We start from the raw sequence: 20,726 nt of genomic DNA, 5'->3' as shown, positions 1-20,726 counted from the left end.
GAACAGGGATTCTTGACTGGAGGTCCAGGAGCTTTTTTTTTTTAATTTTGAAAGCCATATTTTGATGTAATTGTTTTTCTTTTTATTCCTGTCTTCAGGTATTTGAAAGATAAGAAGGGACACTTAAAAATTACATACAGCTCTGATTCTAACCAAAGGCCATGAAGAAAATAGACTGAGACTCATTCTGTTTAGCCAGGAAGGCATAATTAGGAGTGTAAGCCAAAGCTGTAAAGGAGCAAATACAGACTTCATATAAGGAAAACTTCCATACAGTTAGAACTATTCAACATAGAGTAAGTCAACTTGGGTGGGGGGAGGTAATGAGTGAAGCTAGTAAACAAAAGCTGGATGAATTGTTTTAAAGGTGTTTTCATTTTTTTCTTGATAAATTTATTAATTTTCATACACATTACTTTATGAATCATGTTGGGAGAGAAAAAAATCAGAGCAAAACGGGAGAGAGAAAAACAAAAACAAAAACAAAAAAAGAAGTGAACATAGCAGGTGTTGATTTACATTCAATTTCCATAGTTCTTTTCTTGGATACAGAAGCATTTTCTGTTCAAAGTCTCCTGGAAATGCTTTGAATCACTGAACCACTGAAAAGAACCAAATCTTTCATAGTTGATCACCACAGGTTCTTGATGTTATTGTGTACAGTGTATTCCTGGTACTTCTTGTTTCACTCAGCATTAGTTCATGTAAATCTTTCCAGGATTTTCTAAAACTAGCTTGTTCATCATTTTTTATAGAACAATATTCCATTACCTTCATATACCATAATTTATTCAGCCATTCCCCAATTTATGGGCATCTACTAATTTTCCAATTCTTTGCTACCACAAAAAAAGCTGATACAAACATTTTTACACATGTGGTCCTTTTTCCTCCTTTATGATTTCCCTGGGATAAGGTTGTGATGTTCTGTTTCTCTAAATTATAACGTTCTCTTGGGGGCAGGTTTCTTGGGGAGTTTCTGGAGGCAGCCCTTAGTTTCAGTTCAGTTAAATAATCCCAAAATGCAGCCAGGAGTTAAAGTCCTTTACCATCTCTTATCAAATCTTATCTCCAGATCCTTTATTTTCTCCTTCAAGTCTTGTCTCTGTCACTTGGAGCTGGGCTAGCTTTCTTAGAGGCTTCTCTCTCTCTCTTTGGTTCCCAAGAGCTCTTGTCCGAGTGTCTCTACCCAGCACAAAAGTCGAAGTTGGAATGAAATCTTGACTTTGAATCTCCTGGAGTGTGGGAATCAGACTCCGCCTCTGAGAGTGGGCTTGTGAGAGCTCCTTAAAAGTATGCTCTCTTAAAGGTGTGAATCTCATGGAATTCTAGTAAATACGTTACTGAACTAGAGAACTCAAGTACCATGCTAAATTAGATAATTATATCCATTCCAGTGACTTAGCACCTTGTAAGAATCTTAACATAAGGTGATTTCATTTTAGAGTATAGATTGAACTAGATCAAAAGAAGGAAGGAAATCTACATGTATTATGTACTTCCTAGGTATAAGAAGGAGCACTTAGGTAGTACAGCAGGTAGAGTGCCAGACCTCAAGTCAGGAGGACTCATCTTTCTGAATTCAAACTTCACCTCAGATGCCTACTGGCTGTATGACTCTGGGCAATCTCACTTGTTAACTTCATCAGCCTTATTTGTAAAAAAAAAAATGAGCTAGAGAAGGAATTTGCAAACCACTCTAGCATTTTTGCTAAGAAAACCCCAATGGGGTCATGAAGCCAATTGAAATGACTAAACGACAAATGTGTGCTAAACATTTTACAAATATTATCTCATTTATTTCTTATAATAACCTTGAAATATAGGTCCTATTATTTCCCCATTTAACAGTAGAAGAAACTGAGGCAAACAGAATTGCTCAAGATGACAGCCAGTACCTGAAGTCAAATAGAAATTCAGACTTCCTGAATCCAGGGCTCAGGACCATCCACTGCACCACCTAGCTGTGGATACACACTGAAGTTCTTCCAACTCTGAAAATTTTGTTTTTCTTTCCACGTGTTGTTATGTCATCTTTCTTTCCCAGCTGGGGTGAGTGTTTAACTCACTGGCTCTCTTTGTACCAGTCTGGGCAAAATTTCTGAACACATGGAACAACTGTGGGCCTGTTTGGTTAGAATTAGAGTTTGCATGTAATTGCTAAGTGTCCCTGCCCATTACAGTTTAGGAAAGTTGAAGCTGGTATTCAGTTGTGGGAGTTAGCTGTGTGCCCAAGGAGGCTGAAATAAGAGGGAGTATTTCCAATGATAATAATGTTTTCCTTGACCTTCCTGGCACCAGCCCATTCTTCCTGCTGCTGATGGGCAGTCCTTATACACTATCTTCCTCATATCATCACCTGATTCTCTGCTCCTCAATGTTTCCCTATTACTGATTTTCCCAAATCTAAATTCCTCTATTCATTTTTTTTGGAGGCCAGTGGGGTTAAGTGACTAGTTCAGAGTCACAGAGCCATTAGATATCTGAGGGTAGATTTGAAGTCAGGTCCTCTTAAGTCCAGGCCTGGACTTTATTCACTCTGTCACCTATTTGTCCCTTAATTAATTTTCAGGGCCTGTGGGTTAGGGTAATCTTTCCAGAATTTCTGAAGTATTTTTTAAAGGTAAATTTTATGATCATCTTTTACAAACTTAATAATCATCAGTAAAAAATCAAATAATAAGCAAAAAAGGAATAAAGTGATACATTGGATTTTAAACTCCAAAATATTAATTGTTAAAATGCAAAAGAATGTAAACTTTAGAAGTATTATCTCAGTTGTCTGTCTTTTCCTCCCTAATCTTTTCATCTGCAAACTTATCCAATTTTGCTCCTGTAGTTTAATTTTTTTTGTAACTGCAGCTAATAAAATCATAGAATTTATAGCTGGGTGGCACCTTAAAAATTATTAAATCCAACTTCCTCATTTTATGGAAAAGAGAACTGCTTCTCAGAGAGGCAAGGTGACTTATTCAGCAATGAGCAGAGTCATCATTTGAACCTTCTGACTATATGCATTTTGTTGTTCTAATTCTCCTTTTTTTTTCCTTTGGCATCACTTAGTATAAGCCATACTTCTTTGTGTTTTTCATAATTTCTTTTTTATGGCACAATAATACTTCATTACCCTATAATGATATTCCTATTAACATTAGAATTTAATACTACCACAATTGATTCTGTTATTCTTTGTTCATTGGTCTTATATTATATTATTATTATATTATGGCCATCACCAAGTCCCTCATTTCCATTTCCCTATTCTTTTCATTATCTTCTAATTACCTTATATTTACTAATTTGTTTACATGGAATATCCTTCTCAGCTGAGACTCAGATTCTTTAGAGCCTAGACCGGTTTGCTACTGTCTTTATATCCTTGGAAAATAGCACAGTGCCTCAGGGCTTAGAAATGCTCATTGTGTTGAATTTTTAATTGTTCATTATTACAAATAAAGTCACTATGGATATTTTGTGGTTTTGCTATTTTTGTAGTTTTCTACAGTGGAAGAACAATAACATCCTTACATTACAGTCTTAGCTATGGGATCATTGAGTCAAAGGGTATGAATAATTCTAAAGCTCTTTTTATTACTCAGCATCACTCCTTCCCCCCCACCCCCGAAGAATAGGGCAAGTAGGTGGCCCAGTGGATAGAATACTAGGTTTGAAATCAGGAAGATTCATTTTGAATTCAAATCTGACTTCAGATACTTGTTAGCTGAGTGACTTTGGGTAAGTCTTTAACCTTGTTTGCCTAAATATGCTCATCTGTAATATTAACTGGAGAAGGAAATAACAAACTATTCCTGTATTTTTGCCAAGAAAACTCCAGATGTCATGAGGTGTCACACAAGATTGAAACAACTCAACAAATCAGTTCATAGTTCCACCTATAGCTTAATATATCAGTGTTTCCTTGCAGCCTTATCAGTACTAAATTTTATTATTTTAAGACTGACTTTGCCAATTTTGTGGGAGCTTGATGGCATCATGCATTATTTTAATGTGCATTTTTCTGATTATTAGAGATTTGAGCAGTTTTTCAGTTGCCTTTTTTTTATTTAATGAAAATCTACCTTCTGTTCCATCTTTCCCCCCACTGGGAAAAAAACATAAGCCTTGTAACAAATATGCATAGGCAAGCAAAATTGTTCAAAGAATTATTAATACTTTGTGTTTTTCCTTTAAAAATTGCCTAGCTATATCCTTTGGCCATTTATTCTTTGAAGGAAAGCATATTGCTTTTATAAGGGCCCCTGAAATCTCATAATTTAGTTTCTTCCTCTTGGCCACATTCTGGGACTTTTAGAGGATTACATTTTCCATCATCTCCCATGGATTAATCTAAATATTTTTTAAAACAATATTTTATTTTTCTCCAATTATGAATGTAAAAGCAGGGTTTTTAGCATTCATTTTTTCACAACTATTATTAATTTGATTTTTTACTTGGAATTTAATTGTATTTGAATTACAACATTTTTTAAAAAATCTAATACTTTTTATGATGAGGTCTTATTGTGTCTTCCAAGTGAACAGAAATCCATTTATATTCTAGGAAAAAGGTAATTAATGAAAGCTATTTTAGGAAGCACTTAGCATTCATTTTTACAAGATTTTGAGCTTCAAGTTTTTCTCCCTTCCTCCCCTCCCTGATAAATGAAGTGATTTATCCAAAGTCACACAGATAATAAATAGAAGAAGTGAAATTTGAACCCATGTCCTCTAACTTCAAATCCAGTAATCTTTCCACTGCATCATACCACTTTTAGTGGGGATGGTTATTTTGGCAGCTGTGTGGAAGATTGCTTGCAGAGGGAAACTAGTCGCAGGGAGAACAGTTAAGAAATTATGAAAAAAAAAGAAAAGACATTATGACAATAGTCCAGGTGAACAGTGATGGAGACCTGGATCAGAGACAGTAGCCAGGTGAACTAAGAGGAAGTAGACAGGTTTGAGAGATTATATGGAGGCAGAATAGTTATTGTTTGTCAATCGATTGGTAGAGGAGCTTGAGGGGAAAAAAAAGTGAGAGGTAGATAAGTGGAGCATTGGAAGGAGCAAGTGCCCTGTATTCAGGAGGACTTGATTTCAAATATGGCCTCAGACACTTACTAGCTATGTGTCTCTGGGCAAGTCATTTAACCCAAAGAAAAGGAAAAGATAAAATAAGTTTATAATAAGGCAGATAAAGAGGTAAACAAAGCATTTTGGAGATCTAAAGGGATTCATGGGTACTTCCAATATCTTTGGAGGGAGAGGTTCTGGTTCCTATTTATGCCTAGTTTCCCTTATAACTTTCCTTTTTCTTGATACAGAGCTTTCAGGAATATTTTTGGCTTTATTAACCATGACTAAGATTTTTTCCCCTCTCATAAATTAATTGAGGAAAAAGAGGCATTTCCCTGATATTAAAAAATTTGAATGAACCTGAAAGAATGGCTGAAGGGAATCAAATGGAGTTTATGTCTGTATTTACAAGAGAATTTGACAGAGATAAGATGAAGCGTGTTATGGCTGTGAAAGAAAGAACATAGGAAAACATTGGATTTTTGTAGTGAAAATTTATGAGGTGGTTACTATGTGCAATTAGTAGTTCTAGTCATTATGAGGGAGGTACAACATTAAATGACAAGTTTTCTGTCTTCAAGAAGGTTATAATTCCAGAAAGTGAGATGAGGTATGTTTATAGATAAATATGAGACTAGTGAGAATATGATAAATACATAAGGTGAGAGAGCCTGGTATATTGAATAGTCTGGGCCTTAGAGTCAAGATTTCTGCCTCTGATATATTGGCTGCATGAAAATGGACATATCATTTAACCTCTCAATATTCTATGCAACTCTTTTCAAACTAGAAATTTCTTCAACCAGAGGAATCACAAGTCTGAACCAAAAAAAAATACTATGTGAATAAAAATTTTTATGGATCACATGTGCAAGAATCATGTTGTAGGAACCAGATGTTAGATCAACATATTCCAATATGGCAGAGCTAGTGTATCCGTACAGATAAAGCAACTAGGTGGTACATTGGATATAGTGCCAGCCACAGTCAGAAAATCATGAGTTTAAATTCAGCCTCAGATAATTATTAGCTGTGTGAGCTTGGGCAAGTCACTTAATCTGTTTGCCTCAATTTTCTAAAGTGTATAAAGTAGGGACAATAATAATACCTACTTCCCAGATTTATTGTGAAGATCAAATGAAAATTGCAACTTAATTAATTAAGTAAAAAATTGCAATTTAAAACAATGCTTGATGAGCACCAGCCCTGAAGCAGGAGGACCTGAGTTCAAATCTGGCCTCAGACACTTAATACTTCCTAGCTGTGTGACCCTGGGCAAGTCACTTAACCCCAACTGCCTCAGCCAAAAACAAAAAACACAACAAAACAATGCTTGACCTATAAGTGCTATGTATATGTTAGTAGTTATTATTGTTATTTTTAATAATATACATATATTATTATAAAATGTATTTTGATATATTGCATATATATAATATTCATATACAATGTAATAAATTGTTATTATTATGTAGTAAGTAGTAGCAATAGTAGCAGCAATAGCATCATCAATAGTGGTGGTGGTGGTAGCAGTAGCAGTAGCAGTAATTGAAAATAATAATAGCATATATTTCCCAGCTTTAATGTGAGGATCAAATGATATAAAAATTGTAATAGCACCTGCCTCCCAAGGTTAAAGTGAATATCACATGAGATATTTGTAAAGTGCTTTACAATCCTTCCAAACACTATATAAGTTCTAACTATTTGAAATGGGATAGCGAATTGGTAGAAGGTGGGCAGAGAGTCTTATGAACTTCTGAGATTGAAACTTGCTTTAAAAAATTATGGAATATTTGTTACTCATAAAATGTCTCTCTTTAAGGTTATATATCTGAGGTTACGTCTAAATAAATTAATGGCTGGGCAAAAAATAAGTTCTGAATTTGGAAGAAACCGAATCTGGAGGAGTAAGAATATAGACATGACATAGGATTTTCCTCTAGAAGAGTGTTTTCTCAACTTAATTTCAGGCCAACACCATGTCTATAATCTTTGCCTTGGAATATTAATATTATATATGTAATGAGAGGGATTATGGAAAATGTGGAATTAAAGTGAGGACCTGGGTTTTAGTTTTGCCTTCAAAACTCCTTAGCTCTCCTCACTTCCATGGAAAAATTAGTTGAGAATCAAGTGTATTTTTATGGACCATAGGGAATGAGAATGGCATTTAATGTATATATCAAGTCATGGAAATCTAAATAAATGAATCTGGGAGGGGAAGACCATCAAAGTTTCTGGCCTAAGCAGAAATGATTGCCTTTACATTTAATCTCAGTCAGGACCCAAACAATGCTAGGGCTTCAAGATAGGATACTTTGGGGCAGTTAGGTGGTCCAGTGGATAGAACATCTCAGGAAGACCTGAATTCACATCTGTACTCAGACTCTTACAAGTTGTATGATCCTGGGCTAATCACTTAACCTCATCATTTAAAAAAAGACACAGTTGGAAGGGGAATGACTCCTTGGGGAGAAAGAGAGGTCCTTTCCATGACTACTAAAGAAATATTCACTGAAGGAATCTCTAGTAAATCATTCCAAAAGTAGCCCTCAGAATCCATTCTCTCTCTATACTGGTATCTTCAGAGGCTAGTGTGGAGATGAGTAAAAGTAATGTGTTGGAGAAGACTAGGACCCTGGAATGGTAAGCTAGGTCCAAAGTGGAGTGTATGATAGCAGCTGAAAAAAGCACCTAATGAAATTACTGCTCACTCAAAGAATGTTCTGACTTTTCTGGACTGAGAAACTCTGAAGTCCATCCACATAACAGTTTTGAGTTAGTTGGCAATGGGGGGTTTCTTTTCTTACAGGGTAGAGAGTCATCTGGGGGATACAGTGGATAGAGCACTATCCTGGAGGCAGGAGGACCAAGTTCAACTCTGATCTCAAACATTTGATATTTATTAGCTGTGTGACCTTAGGCAAGTCATTTAACCCCAATTGCCTCCACATTTTATTCTTCCCCCCAAAATAGTGTAAGGAGGATTGTTTTTTTCTATTTTTTATTTTATTTTGAGGATATACAGCCCAGTATACTTGACAAGAACACTTAAAAGACCTAGTTTGAGGCCAGTTTTTCCCTCTTATTAATTATTTGACCTGGGACAAATCTATTTAATAAAAATTTCTTTTCAATTTCTTATCAACTTGGGGGACTTAGTTGATCTCTAAAGTCCCCACTAGCACTAACATTTTGTGGAAATATCCATCTCCTGCCTCAATGAGAGGAAAAATTAACTGAATTGTAAAGTGAATAATTATCAAATTTCACCAAAACAAGAAACATCACTGGTAAATGCACTGGGCTCTTTCAAGATATATGTGTAGGTGTTTTGTTGGAATCCTGCACTCTATTTATTGAGACAGTATTAGTCATGGAAAGTGTTGGATTTTCATGAAGTCTATGCATTTGGTGACTTTAAGATAAAATATTTTTCTTTTCAGTGCCAGACTGAGTTTGTAGGTATTCATTAAGTGAATGAATGTAAATATTCACATTGCTAACTAATGGAAAGGACAGGAATGGAAAGTAGGTTTCTAGACACTATTACACAGTCTTTTAGTTAAGATTGGCATTGGTGTTTGGAAAAAATGGGACTTAACCAAGGATGTGCCAGTAAATATTAAACAATTAGTTCTCCTGGGGAGAAAAATAAATACAACATATAGATTAGATATTCTTTTAAGTTTAATCTGCACTAATACTTTATCATTTTCTCAAGTCTCGGTAATCAATAAAACAATAAATCAAGTCTTGATTCATAACTGTTTACCAATTCCAGAGGTGCAAATGCTCATATTGAAAGTTTAACTATCAGCCCTTAGTAGCAGTCAGGTCTGCCTTTAGTACCCCTTAGACTAAGCTCAACTAAGTAAATTTTTTAAGAGATAGACTTTGAAGGACTAATAGAAGAAACATAAATCTTTGCCTATATTTTTATTGCTTCTTTCCCCCAGGAAAGCTTCCAAAGTCCTGAAAACCCTAACATAAAACCTTTTTGCCATCCCATGGTGTAGGTGAGATGGTAGGCTAGCTCACCTCCCTTACAACAGTAATAACAGCTCTCCTTCCTATAGTGCTTTAAACTTTACAAAAGGATTTCCTCATAAAATCTCCTCAAGATCAGCAGTGTAAGTAGCATTATTTGTATTTTACCCATGAGGCAACTGAGAAGGAAGAAATAGCTCACATTTATTTTTTTTTTTTTTTTTTTTTTTTTTTTTATAGTTAACAGATTTATTTCTTTTTTTTTTTTTTTTTTTTTTTTTTTTTTTTTTTAATTTTTATTTTATTTTATAATTATAACATTTTTTGACAGTATATATGCATGGGTAATTTTTTACAACATTATCCCTTGCACTTACTTCTATTCAGATTTTTTCCCTTCCTCCCCCAAACCCCTCCCCCAGATGGCAAGCAGTCTTATATATGTTAAATATATTACAGTATAATTTAGATACAATATATGTGTGTAGAACCGAATTTTTTGTTGCACAGGAAGAATTGGATTCAGAAGGTAAAAATAACAGTTTACATTCATTTCCCATTGTTCCTTTTCTGGATGTAGCTGGTTCTTTCCATCATTAATCAATTGGAATTGGATTAGCTCTTCTCTATGTTGAAGAAATCCACTTCCATCAGCATACATCCTCGTACAGTATCATTGTTGAAGTGTATAATGATCTTCTGGTTCTGCTCGTTTCACTCAGCATCAGTTGATGTAAGTCTCTCCAAGCCTCTCTATATTTCTCCTGTTGGTCATTTCTTATAGAACAATAATATTCCATAACATTCATATACCATAGTTTACCCAACCATTCTCCAATTGATGGACATCCATTCATCTTCCAGCTTCTAGCCACTATGAAAAGGGCTGCCACAAACATTTTGGCACATACAGGACCCTTTCCCTTCTCTAGTAGTTCCTTGGGGTATAAGCCCAGTAGTAGTATGGCTGGGTCAAAGGGTATGCACATTTTGATAACTTTTTGGGCATAATTCCAGATTGCTCTCCAGAATGGTTGGATTCTTTCACAACTCCACCAACAATGCATCAGTGTCCCAGTTTTCCCACAGCCCCTCCAACATTCATCGTTATTTGTTCCTGTCATCTTGGCCAATCTGACAGGTGTGTAATGATACCTCAGAGTTGTCTTAATTTGCATTTCTCTGATCAATAGTGATTTGGAACACTCTTTCATATGAGTGGAAATAGTTTTAATTTCATCATCTGAAAATTGTCTGTTCATATCCTTTGACCACTTATCAATTGGAGAATGAATAGCTCACATTTATAAAGCACTATGAGATTTCTCATTAGAGTATAGATCTAGCTCTTTGAAACCCTTAGAAGCCATCTAATCCAACCTGTTCATTCTACAGATGAAAAAACTGAGCCCCAGAGTTTGAGTAATTTGTTAAAGCCACACAAAGCATATCAGAGGCGACATTTGAACACAGTGCTTCTGATTCTAGAGACAGTGTTTTTTGCACCATATTGAGTGCAAATAAAGTACATTTAAAAAAGCTCTGTGAGGTGGTAGTGTCGATATCATTGTTTCTTTGCACCAGAGAGAGCTGAGAATCACAGAGGTTGTCCAGGGTCATCCAGATGTACTCAGTCTCGGGTCCAGTGTCCTATACATTGTACCAGTGCTTTCTGAGGTGACTTATTCCCTGAGCACTGAGAGCCTCCAATTTGAGGGTCATCTTGGCCATGGGCCTAAGCCATTTGCCATTCCGAGGGCATTCTAGTTACAGTGACAAGTGCTCCAGGGCGTTGGTCTCTTAGAAGCAGCTGCCCTGGCAGGACGCCACTCACACCATGTCATTGCCAATGACACAAGCAAGTTAGTCAACAAGTTCTGTCCTTCCCCCATCTCTGGATCCTAGAACAGGGGTGTTTTCAGAGGCAAAGAGTAGAAAAACTATGGGGAGGAAAAGAACAAGTATTTATTAAGTATTTACTATGCTTATTCTATTGTATAAGGATCTATCCTAATTGGCTTTGTAGATATTTTCTCATTTGATCCTTAGAACAATCCTGGGAGTTGATGCTATTATCCCCATTTTAGTATTTGAGGAAGATAGAGCCTCAACTTGTAAGTGTCTGAGTCCAAAGTTGAACTGAGGTTCTTCTGACTCCAGGCCCAGTTCTCTGTCTCACATAAACTCCAAGAAGTGGCCCCTGGGCAAATTCTACCTGCCAGAGAGTTCTTGGGGCATGGGTGGAGTGATATGGCCTGACAGGGTTGGCGTTTGCTGCCAGAGTTGAAGCCTGGCCTGTCGCAGAATGGGTTCGAAACACAGTGGGACTTGAGGAGGAACAGTAACCTCATCTGGGAATTCAGAAGACTCTCAAGTAGTCTTTGTAGGTTATTTGCATTGCTCAGGAAAAACATTTCCTGCCTAACTCAGACTTTTGCCCAAGGACACCTTCCTATTTCTTTCCTTCATAACAAGAACCAAGTGAAAGCTGCTCTGGCATGAGCCTGAGGCGTGCTTGCTGCTCAGACGGAAAGACACTCTAGGGGTATGTTTGTTTTGAGTCTGACTAGCTCGATTCTTGGGAGTCACTGGAGCTCCTAATCTTCTACTCTATTTTGCTGTTCACAGTAGAGTACTCCTCTCATTGTCTTTGATGACAATATAGATGTATATAAATATATATATTTTTTTCCCATACATATTTGTTATTGTTTAGTCATTTTCAACTACATTTCAACTACATTTGAGGTCTTCTTGGCAAAGACACTGCAGTAGTTTATCATTTTCTTTTCCAACTCATTTTACAAATGGGGGAATTGAGGCAAGTAGCATTTAAATAACTTGTCCAAGATCACATTGCTAGTATTTATCTGAGTCTGGATTTGAATTCAGATTTTTCTGACTAACTGCAGGCCCAGAGTTCCATCAACTGTGTCACATGGCTTATACAAATCCTAGAGGTGCAAGGTCAAGATACTCTTGGGTCTAGGTATTTTCCCTGGCTATTTGCCATGTCTGAAACATTCTGCTTCCTCCCTTCTGAGAACTGATCTCTCTAGCTTTTTGTCCTAACTAAAATCTTATCTTGTACAGGGCCTTCCCTAACTCTCCTTGATTCAGTGCTTTTCCTCCTTAATTATTTCCCATTTCTCCGAAATTGTACATTGTTTTGTATATATGTTGCCTCCCTCATTATATTGTAAGCTCCTTGAGGACCAGGACTGTCTTTTTTATCCCTCTCTCCCTCTTTATGTGTGTGTATATTCAGTGATTTGCTGTATGCCTGGAACTTAATAGGTACTTAATAAATGTTTATTGAATTGAGTTGAATCCTTCATCTAATGGAAGAATACCCTCTATAGCATCAAGTGCTCATCTTGCCTTTGTTTCAATACCTCACCTGACAAAAATTCACTCTCCAACAAAACAATCTATGTCATGTTTTAAATAGCTCTAAATGTCTCCTTTCCCCTCCGTTTTGTTTCAATTCACTAAACATTTATAGAGCTCTTGCTTTATGTTAGACCCTGTGCTAGGCTCTGGGATTATAGACCAAAATGTTCAGCCTTATCCTTAATGAGCTTACATTCTACTGTGCACAGATAAGTATATGCAAAGTAAATACAAAAGAAATTTCTAACAATAAAAATAATAATAATAATAATGATAGTGAGCAATTTATAGAATGCTTTGAGGCTTGCAAAGTACTTTATGACTATTATCTTGGTTTATTCTCACAACAACCTTGAGAGGTAGATGTGATTATTTTTCCTATTTTACAGATGAGGAAATTAAGGCAAATAGAGGTTAGAGACTAGCTAAGGACCACACACTATATTGTTCCTTTAAAAAATAACAGACTAAGATAACGACCAACTCTTGGTTAATTATCTACATAACCTAATAAAAAGAAAGGGGGCACTCAGCCTCCTTTAAAAAGTTGTTTTTGAGTACTTTGGCTCATATTGGCCTTGTTAATATCCAGCTATTGACAGATCACAGGCTGACTGTTCTCAAGTGGAGTGACTTGGGTCTCTTGCTGATAGTCTTATCGAAACTTTCCAAAAAATAATAATATAGTTTGAAGGAAGTTAGATGTTTTCTTGAAGCACTATAACCTAGCTCTATAAGGTCTCTTAGACCACTACCAATCATTCCAAAAAAATACCAAAGTACATTTTGTAAACCAAGCTCAGGCCAAACATTATAGCAATATGCAGCATTTATTAAGTGACTAATGAAGACAAACTTGAGTGGAGACATAGATCCCTATTCTCAAGAACCTTCCTCCCTCCTTTCTCCTTCCCTTTCTTTCTTTCTCCCTCCTTTTTTTCTTTCTCTCTCTCCATCTCCTCTCTCTCTCTCTCTCTCTCTCTCTCTCTCTCTCTCTCTCTCTCTCTCTCCATCCCCCATAACTCTTTCTCTTTCTCTCTGTCTGTCTCTGTCTGTCTCTCTATCTCTGTCTCTCTCTGTCTTTCTTTGTCTTTCTGTCTCTGCCTCTCATTCTCTCTCTCTGACTCTCTCCAGCCTCTTTCCCTCTCTTCCTCTCCCTTTTTTCTTTCAATCTCTTTCTCTCTCCTTCTCACATTTTCTCTCAGGTTGGACAAGGGAAGAAAGCATTGAACTTTCCTCCTAAGGAGATAATCTCATGGATAATGAAGAACTGGCTGTGTGTTTGTTGGTTTAGCCATTCCTTCCTGTGATGCCCAACCAGAGGCCATAGAGGCCACAATTGCTGACACACTGTTTTTTTCTCCCCTCTGTTCTTTAGAAAACAATCATCTTTGGTAAAAATCACTACAGTTCTGCAGCTTGCTTACGAGCTGCAACAAATCTGTACATTCTCTTAGGGAATGCATTCATACCATGTTCAAATATAAATGAAATGGGGAAATATAAATGAGCCCTCAAGAATTTGAAACCCATTTATGAAGTACCTGCAATGGTCTGGGCTCTGGAATTGCAAAGACAAAAATGAAAAAATGAAACCAAAATGCAGTCCTTGCCCTAATTTGGTGGGGGTGAGAGGGACACAGAAAAGGAAATACAGGAGAATTTGAGGAGGAAGGAATGTTAATAGCTAACAGTGTCACTGATTCCATGGAGGAGAAATGCTTTGGAAAGTATAAAGCCTTATTCAAAATGTGTTCTAATAGCTGTTTGTTTATACACAGTGGCTTAAATAATATGAACAGCATAATGACAAAAAAACCCTTAAAACTTTACACTCTAGTATAATATTTAAGCTTTTCCCCCAAAAGGAGAAAAGGAAATATATCTTCTTTTCTTCATCGAGAGGGGCTAAGGATGTGGAATATCACTTACACTATCACACATAATTTATGTCTTGGTTAGTTTTGATGAATTAGCTTTTTATTGTTATTTTTCTTTCTTAAATGGGATGGCTCTCTAGGGAGATGAGAGGACTAATATAAAAATAAAATATATTACCGATAATAGATATAACAGTAGCTAGCATTTATATAGTGCTGTAATGGTTTGCAAAGTGCTTTACACATATTATCCTTTGTAGCAGATACTATTATTATCTCTATTGTACAGATAAGAAAACTGAGACTGGGAAGTATTAAATTACTTAACCAGGATCATGTAGCTAGAAAGTGTCTGAGGTAGGATTTGTCTTTATTTTTCCTGAGATTGGGGTTATGTGACTTGCCCAGGGTCACACAGCTAGGAAGTGTTAAGTGTCTTGAGACCAGATTTGAATTCAGGTCCTCCTGAATTCAGGGCTGGTGCTCTATCCACTGCGCCACCTACATGCCCCCTGAGGTAGGATTTGAACTGAGGCCTGACTTTTTTTTTTTTTTTTTTTTTTCATCATCTAGCTACTTAACCCGTGGTCTGACTTCTAAACTTTGAGTTATATAGATTAGGCTCAGTATTTTGGAGTATCCCACAAATTGCTATCTTTGGTTTGTGCCTCTCTCCATGTTTTCTTCTGTAAATATAAAAATATGGCTCATGTCTTGGTCTAGTCCTAATAACATGAAGGGATCATGTTTATTCCTTCATATCAATGCTCTCTCTTTCTATGCTTTAGCTTTTGCTTGGTCTAGGTGTTCATTAAAATTTAGATACTCCTAATTTTTTATTTAGGAAGTTTGAGTTAAGAATTCCTCCTTTAAAGGTCTCCCCCTCCCCTCTCCTTTCAATTCTTCCTCCTCCCTTCTTCTTTCCCTTCTCCCTCCCAAATCCTCATTAATTTCTTGCCCCTTCTTCACTATTCTTCCTTTGGTTATATGAATTGTTATCATGTACTTTGAGGTTGTTTGGGCTCTGCCTTGAAAATATCTGGATGGAAAGAGAAGTGAATGGTGATATAGAAAACTTTCCCTGATCATTTTGTCCTTGACTAAGCATATCTCAGTTCCTCCCTTGATGAGGAGAGGATGAGAAAAAGGACTTTCATAATTGTCCCTTCCTACATTTTTAGTCTTCTTCTAACTCACCCCTCTTCACACACTCTATGATCCATTGTCACTGTCCTCATTGAGGCTGGTGATTTTACACAGCTCTCTCTTACTTACATTTAATTCACTAGGACATGAAGACATCACTTTATTTGAGAACCAAGGACAAACAAGAACCACAACAACAATAATAACCTTCCATTGCTTGTTCACACAATTCTCCATCTCTTAAGTCTCTCTGGCTGTCTCCCATGGCTGGAATCCTCTCCCTCCTCATTTCTTCCTCTTTCTCTTCCTCCTGGCTTTTCTGACTTCCTTCAAATCTCAGCTCAAGTCCCACCTTCTACAAGAAACCTTTCCCAGTCCTTCTGTGTTTGCTCCCAATTTATACTGTACATAGCTTGTTTGTTCATAAATACGTAAATGTTTTCTCCTCATTGAATCATGAGCTTGAGATTTGAGATTGTCTTTTGTGGGTATTTAATAAATGTTTCTTGACTTGGCTCTAATTCTTCTCTGCCTCTAACCTATCACTTTTATTGATGGAGGATCCATGAAAACAGACCCATGGGTTATAAACATTGTTGAAGTTTCAGGTACAAGTGAGAAGGAAAAGAAAATATTCATGATTTAAAACAAAACAAACAAAAATTTTTCCCTCAGAGAAAAAACATAATTAATTTCCATTGAATTAACATTTATTAAGTGTCTAATACATGGGCTAGGCACAATGCTAAACATTCGATTGAAAAGCAATAATTGAAAAGATGTTCTTAAACAGAAATAGGCCTTATTCATCCATGTTTGATTTCCTCCTAATTTATTTATCTACTTTAAAAATCAAATAATTTCTAGTCTTTCCCCCCAACATTACTTATCTGCATAGTACTCAAATATATCCTATTGTAAAGTCTAGTCACATGCAAGATCTTTCTTTGGAGGAACACATTTTTCTGTCCCTTTGACTTTTGGAGTTCAAGGTAAGCCAAGTGAGTTTTTAAATAATAGGGTACATTTAGTTAATTGATTCTCTTGGAATGACTCCTCATTCCTTACAGAAAAAAAAAAAACAAACTTCTTTTCCTGTTATTCAAGACCTACAATGGTATGGCTACTTCCTCTCTTTCCAGTCTCTCATTGTTGAAGTTGACTTGAGTGGGATCATACAGTAAATGTCAGAATCAGGAATCAAATCCACGTCCCCTGATTCTGAGCCAAGAGCTTTCTCTACTTTACCATAATCTGATATCTACTAGTTACACTCATTTAATTACTAGATGACTCTCTTCTGTACCTACCTGGTATACCAGTTGACCTTCCCCGTAGGACCATCCTCTGGATGTTCATGGAATATGGTGGGAAACCACTGCTCCCATAGACTAATGGAAGCTTGTTGAGTCAAAAAAATCCAAAGATAATTCAGTGTCTTTAGGCTGGGTGGCTGGTTGGTTAGGTCAAGAGAAAGTCCTTTGAACTTAAGATAATGGAAACCCAGGGCAATGATAGGAAGATCCATAGAGATCTGCAAAGTTTATAGTTTAGCAACAGGTCTTAACTGCCTCGGGTTTTGGGGGAAGTTCCAGTGTTATCCACACTCCTTCCTAACACAATGAAATATGATTGCTATTATTGATATTGTTGACATTGAAAAATCCCCCATTTTCTGAAAGCCTGGTTATGTCTTATTTATGTCATGGCTCATCTACTCCTCTCCACTTGGAATCTGTCTCTCCATTTCTATCTTTTAAAATTCTACATATCCTTCCAGGGAAGCTAGGTGGGCCAGTGAATAGAGTTCCAGGCCTGGAGTCAGGAAGATTCATTTTCTGAATTCAAATCTTATTTCAGACACTTACTAGTTATATGATTCTAAACAAGTCATTTAAACAAATTGCCTCAGTTTCCTTATGCATCCACAATCTGGAGGAGGAAATGATCAATCACTACAGTTGTCTTTGGAGTGAACATCTACTCCCCCCAAATGGGGTCATGAAAAATTGGATGCAAGTGAAAAATGATTGAAAATACAAAATCCTTTCAGGCTCAACTCAAATTCTACTTCCTACCTAAAGCTTTTCTTCTTCCTCCCAAGTAGAAGTAATCTTTTCCCCCTTGACCTTTTAAAACATATTCTTTGTAACACTCATAGATCTTATCATAGTTGATTTGATAGTATAATTATAAAGCAGCAAACATTAGTTTGCAAAGCATTTTACACATATGATTTAATTCCTACAATAACTCTGTGAAATAGTTATTAGTATCATCCCCAATTTACACATGAAGAAACTGAGACCCAGAAATATTAGATTCAAATACTGCCTTTGAAATTATTAATTTAATGATCCTGGACAAGTCACTCAATCCACCCTTCTCTCAGTCTCAATTTCTTTATTTGTTAGATGAGGATAATACTAGTACTACTCAGTTACTATATGATTCTGTCCTGATTGACATGAGGAGATTGTTGTGAGGATCAGATGAGGTAAGGTATGCAAAGAGTTATGCAAATTTGAAAACATTAAATAAATATCAGCTATTTTTATCAATTTATGCACATGTGTTTTATCTACTCTCTCATCCCTACCCTGAGCATAAGCTCTTTGAACAGGGACAATGTCTTCATTATTTTTGAATTTCCCATAGTGCTGGATGCAGGTCTTTGAATTTAGTACCTGATCAAGAGATGTATGTCCAAGCTTGTGGTAGTGTGTGCATGTGGTTCATACCTCTGGGGGAAACTGATCCCTGGAGTTTGGAGTTATGAGCTGCAGTAAGTAGGTCAAAAGCTGATTGAGTATCTATTCAAAGTCCAACACCAACATGGTGAGCTCCTGGGAGGGGAAGGTCACTATGATGGGCAAACCCACCAAGTCAAAAAAAAAATGAGCAAGTTTAAAGTTTTCCACAGGTTGAAATTGGCAGGAATGGATTCTTCACCTCCTATTCCAGCTAGAGACCCTATACAAACAAACAAAACCAAAACTGAACACCAAATTATGTTAAATGAATGATTGAATTCACTACCTGTGTTTTAGGGACAACCCCACCCCTTTGAGAAAGCTGAGCTAACAGCTCTGCAGAAGATATGGGTATAACTTTTACCTTTCTCATGACATTGTTGTGGGGATAAAGCTCTGATGAAGCTTTCAAGTGGAGAAGACACATTTATGGAATACTGTTCTCTAAATTTTATTTACATTTAATCTACATAGCAACATGACAGACACGAAGTATCCTAAAGTCTTAGGGCAGTTTAAAATTTGGGGAGATGTTGTTTTCTTTCATTTGATTCCCATTATAATCCCTTGATTATACTCTAGACATTATTATCCTCATTGAACAGATTACGAAGGTGAAAATTTAGAAAACTTGTATCTTCTCTAAGGTGATGAAGTATCAGAATCATGAACCTCCCCTCTCCCAAGTTTCTTGACTTTGTATCCAGATACTCTAGTATTATGTTTTACTGTAACTCTCTCTATCCCTTCTCTTTTGCAAGGAGACTGAGTTTAGTTAAGAGGCATCTGGGGACATAGTAAAGCTACTCTCACGCCATCATCTACATAAAAAGGAGAGAAATAAATACCCCAAACATGACCCAAGGTCAAGAGTTCAGAAGTCATCTTGTCTTACCCATGTTTTTTGAGAAAGTTGAAGCTAGTGGGAGGCTAGTGTCTTGTGCAAGGTCATCAAAGTAGATGGCACCAGAAGTAGGAGTTATTCTCATTTCTCTAATTCCAGTCAATGCTTTTTCAATGCTTTTTCTACTGTGCTGACTAGTCTCTCTGTCACTTTGGTGACTAAAGGAGAGGGGAAGAAATAGCTATATATTCTATTTGATTTTCTAATTGTTTTTTCCTTTCTGTTTCAAGGAGGTATAATTATCTAAATCCATATTTAAGAAGCAAACAGTATGGGGATAAGCTTGCTAAAGATCCTTGTGATATCCACAAGAGATTCAGGAATTGTGGGTATGGAAGAAGGGAAAGTGGGTTTCTTCAGTGTCTGTTTCACATTTGCCAACCACTTAGGTCCTTTTCTGCCTCTGAGCCTCAGTTCCTTCATCAGTGAAATAATAGTACTATGGAAAAGTCCGTGAATCTGGAATTAAATCCCAGCTCTGCCACTTATTATCCAGATGATTTTGGGCACCTCATTTCTCTGGACCTCGGTTTCCTCATTAAAAGGGTTGTGTCCAGTTCTAAAGTCATGCTTCTATGATACTTACTTGCAAGCCAAGTCTTGGATAAATCTTAACGTGTTGTATATAAGTGTGAGCTATTAGCTGATACCACAGCATTATCTTTCAGCTTTTCAGCTGGCTGCATGTCCTTTTGTTAATTAATCCTTTTCCCCTCTTCCCTTTTAGTCTGTCGCTGGTTGGGGCTGGAGGAACAGATCCATCAACATGAACCACTATGCTAACAAGAAGAGTGCAGCTGAAAGCATGCTAGACATTGCCCTGCTGATGGCCAATGCCTCCCAGCTAAAGGCTGTGATAGAACAAGGACCCTCCTTCGCATTTTTTGTCCCACTTATCGTTCTCATCTCTGTCTCCCTTGTACTCCAGGTGGGAGTGGGCGTGCTTCTGATCTTTCTGGGTATGTACTCTATCTGTTATCTATTGCAGATCACCCACAATTTATGAGTTATAATATAAGGAATAATTAAGGTAGGGTAATAGAAACTTTGTCCCAAGGTATGAAAATTTAGAGGACACTAACTAATACCTTCTTTTGATAAAAACAGCTAAGCTTAGCCCTAATCAAAGAAATTGATCCTAATGATCCTAACTACCATTTGGTTTCCTTCTGAAGCCCTAATGGCTACTCTTTAGTTGACTATTCATACCTTAGGTGAGCTGTTCCTCAGCATGGCCTGATCTGGATATGCTCATTGCTCTCTGTCACAACTTTGCCAGCAGTACCTTGCCAGGGTCCTGACATCACTGCTTATCCCAACATCCACTGAATTGAGATCACAGGAGGTAGCACAGTGGTAGGCAGATTCCTGGAAGACCTAATTCAAAATCTGGCTCAATCACTTAACAAGCTGTGTGATCTAGGGGGAAATCACTTAATTCCACTGAGCCTTTAGCTTGTAAAATATTTTATATATGTTATTTCATTAATATCAAAACAACTCCACAATGTAGATGCTATTATTAACCCCATTTTATATCTGAGGAAACTGAGGCTAGGAATTGAAGTGCCTTTCTCAGGGTTT

General features: G+C 36.8%; 1 protein-coding gene across 1 annotated transcript in view; it reads left to right on the top strand.

Moving 5' to 3' along the window:
- NINJ1 (ninjurin 1) overlaps positions 1-20,726 on the top strand; it is a 51,871-nt gene that overhangs the window by 15,204 nt on the left and 15,941 nt on the right. Inside the window, exon 3 of the mRNA XM_074282815.1 lies at positions 19,870-20,101. Coding sequence (XP_074138916.1) covers positions 19,870-20,101 — 232 coding nt within the window. The remainder of the gene's footprint in view (positions 1-19,869; positions 20,102-20,726) is intronic.

This window comes from Sminthopsis crassicaudata, chromosome 1, assembly GCF_048593235.1.
Source record: "Sminthopsis crassicaudata isolate SCR6 chromosome 1, ASM4859323v1, whole genome shotgun sequence".
NCBI classification, from domain to species: domain Eukaryota; kingdom Metazoa; phylum Chordata; class Mammalia; order Dasyuromorphia; family Dasyuridae; genus Sminthopsis; species Sminthopsis crassicaudata.
The sequence above is the reverse complement of the archived record's forward strand: the minus strand, read 5'-3'. Positions and strand labels throughout refer to the sequence as shown.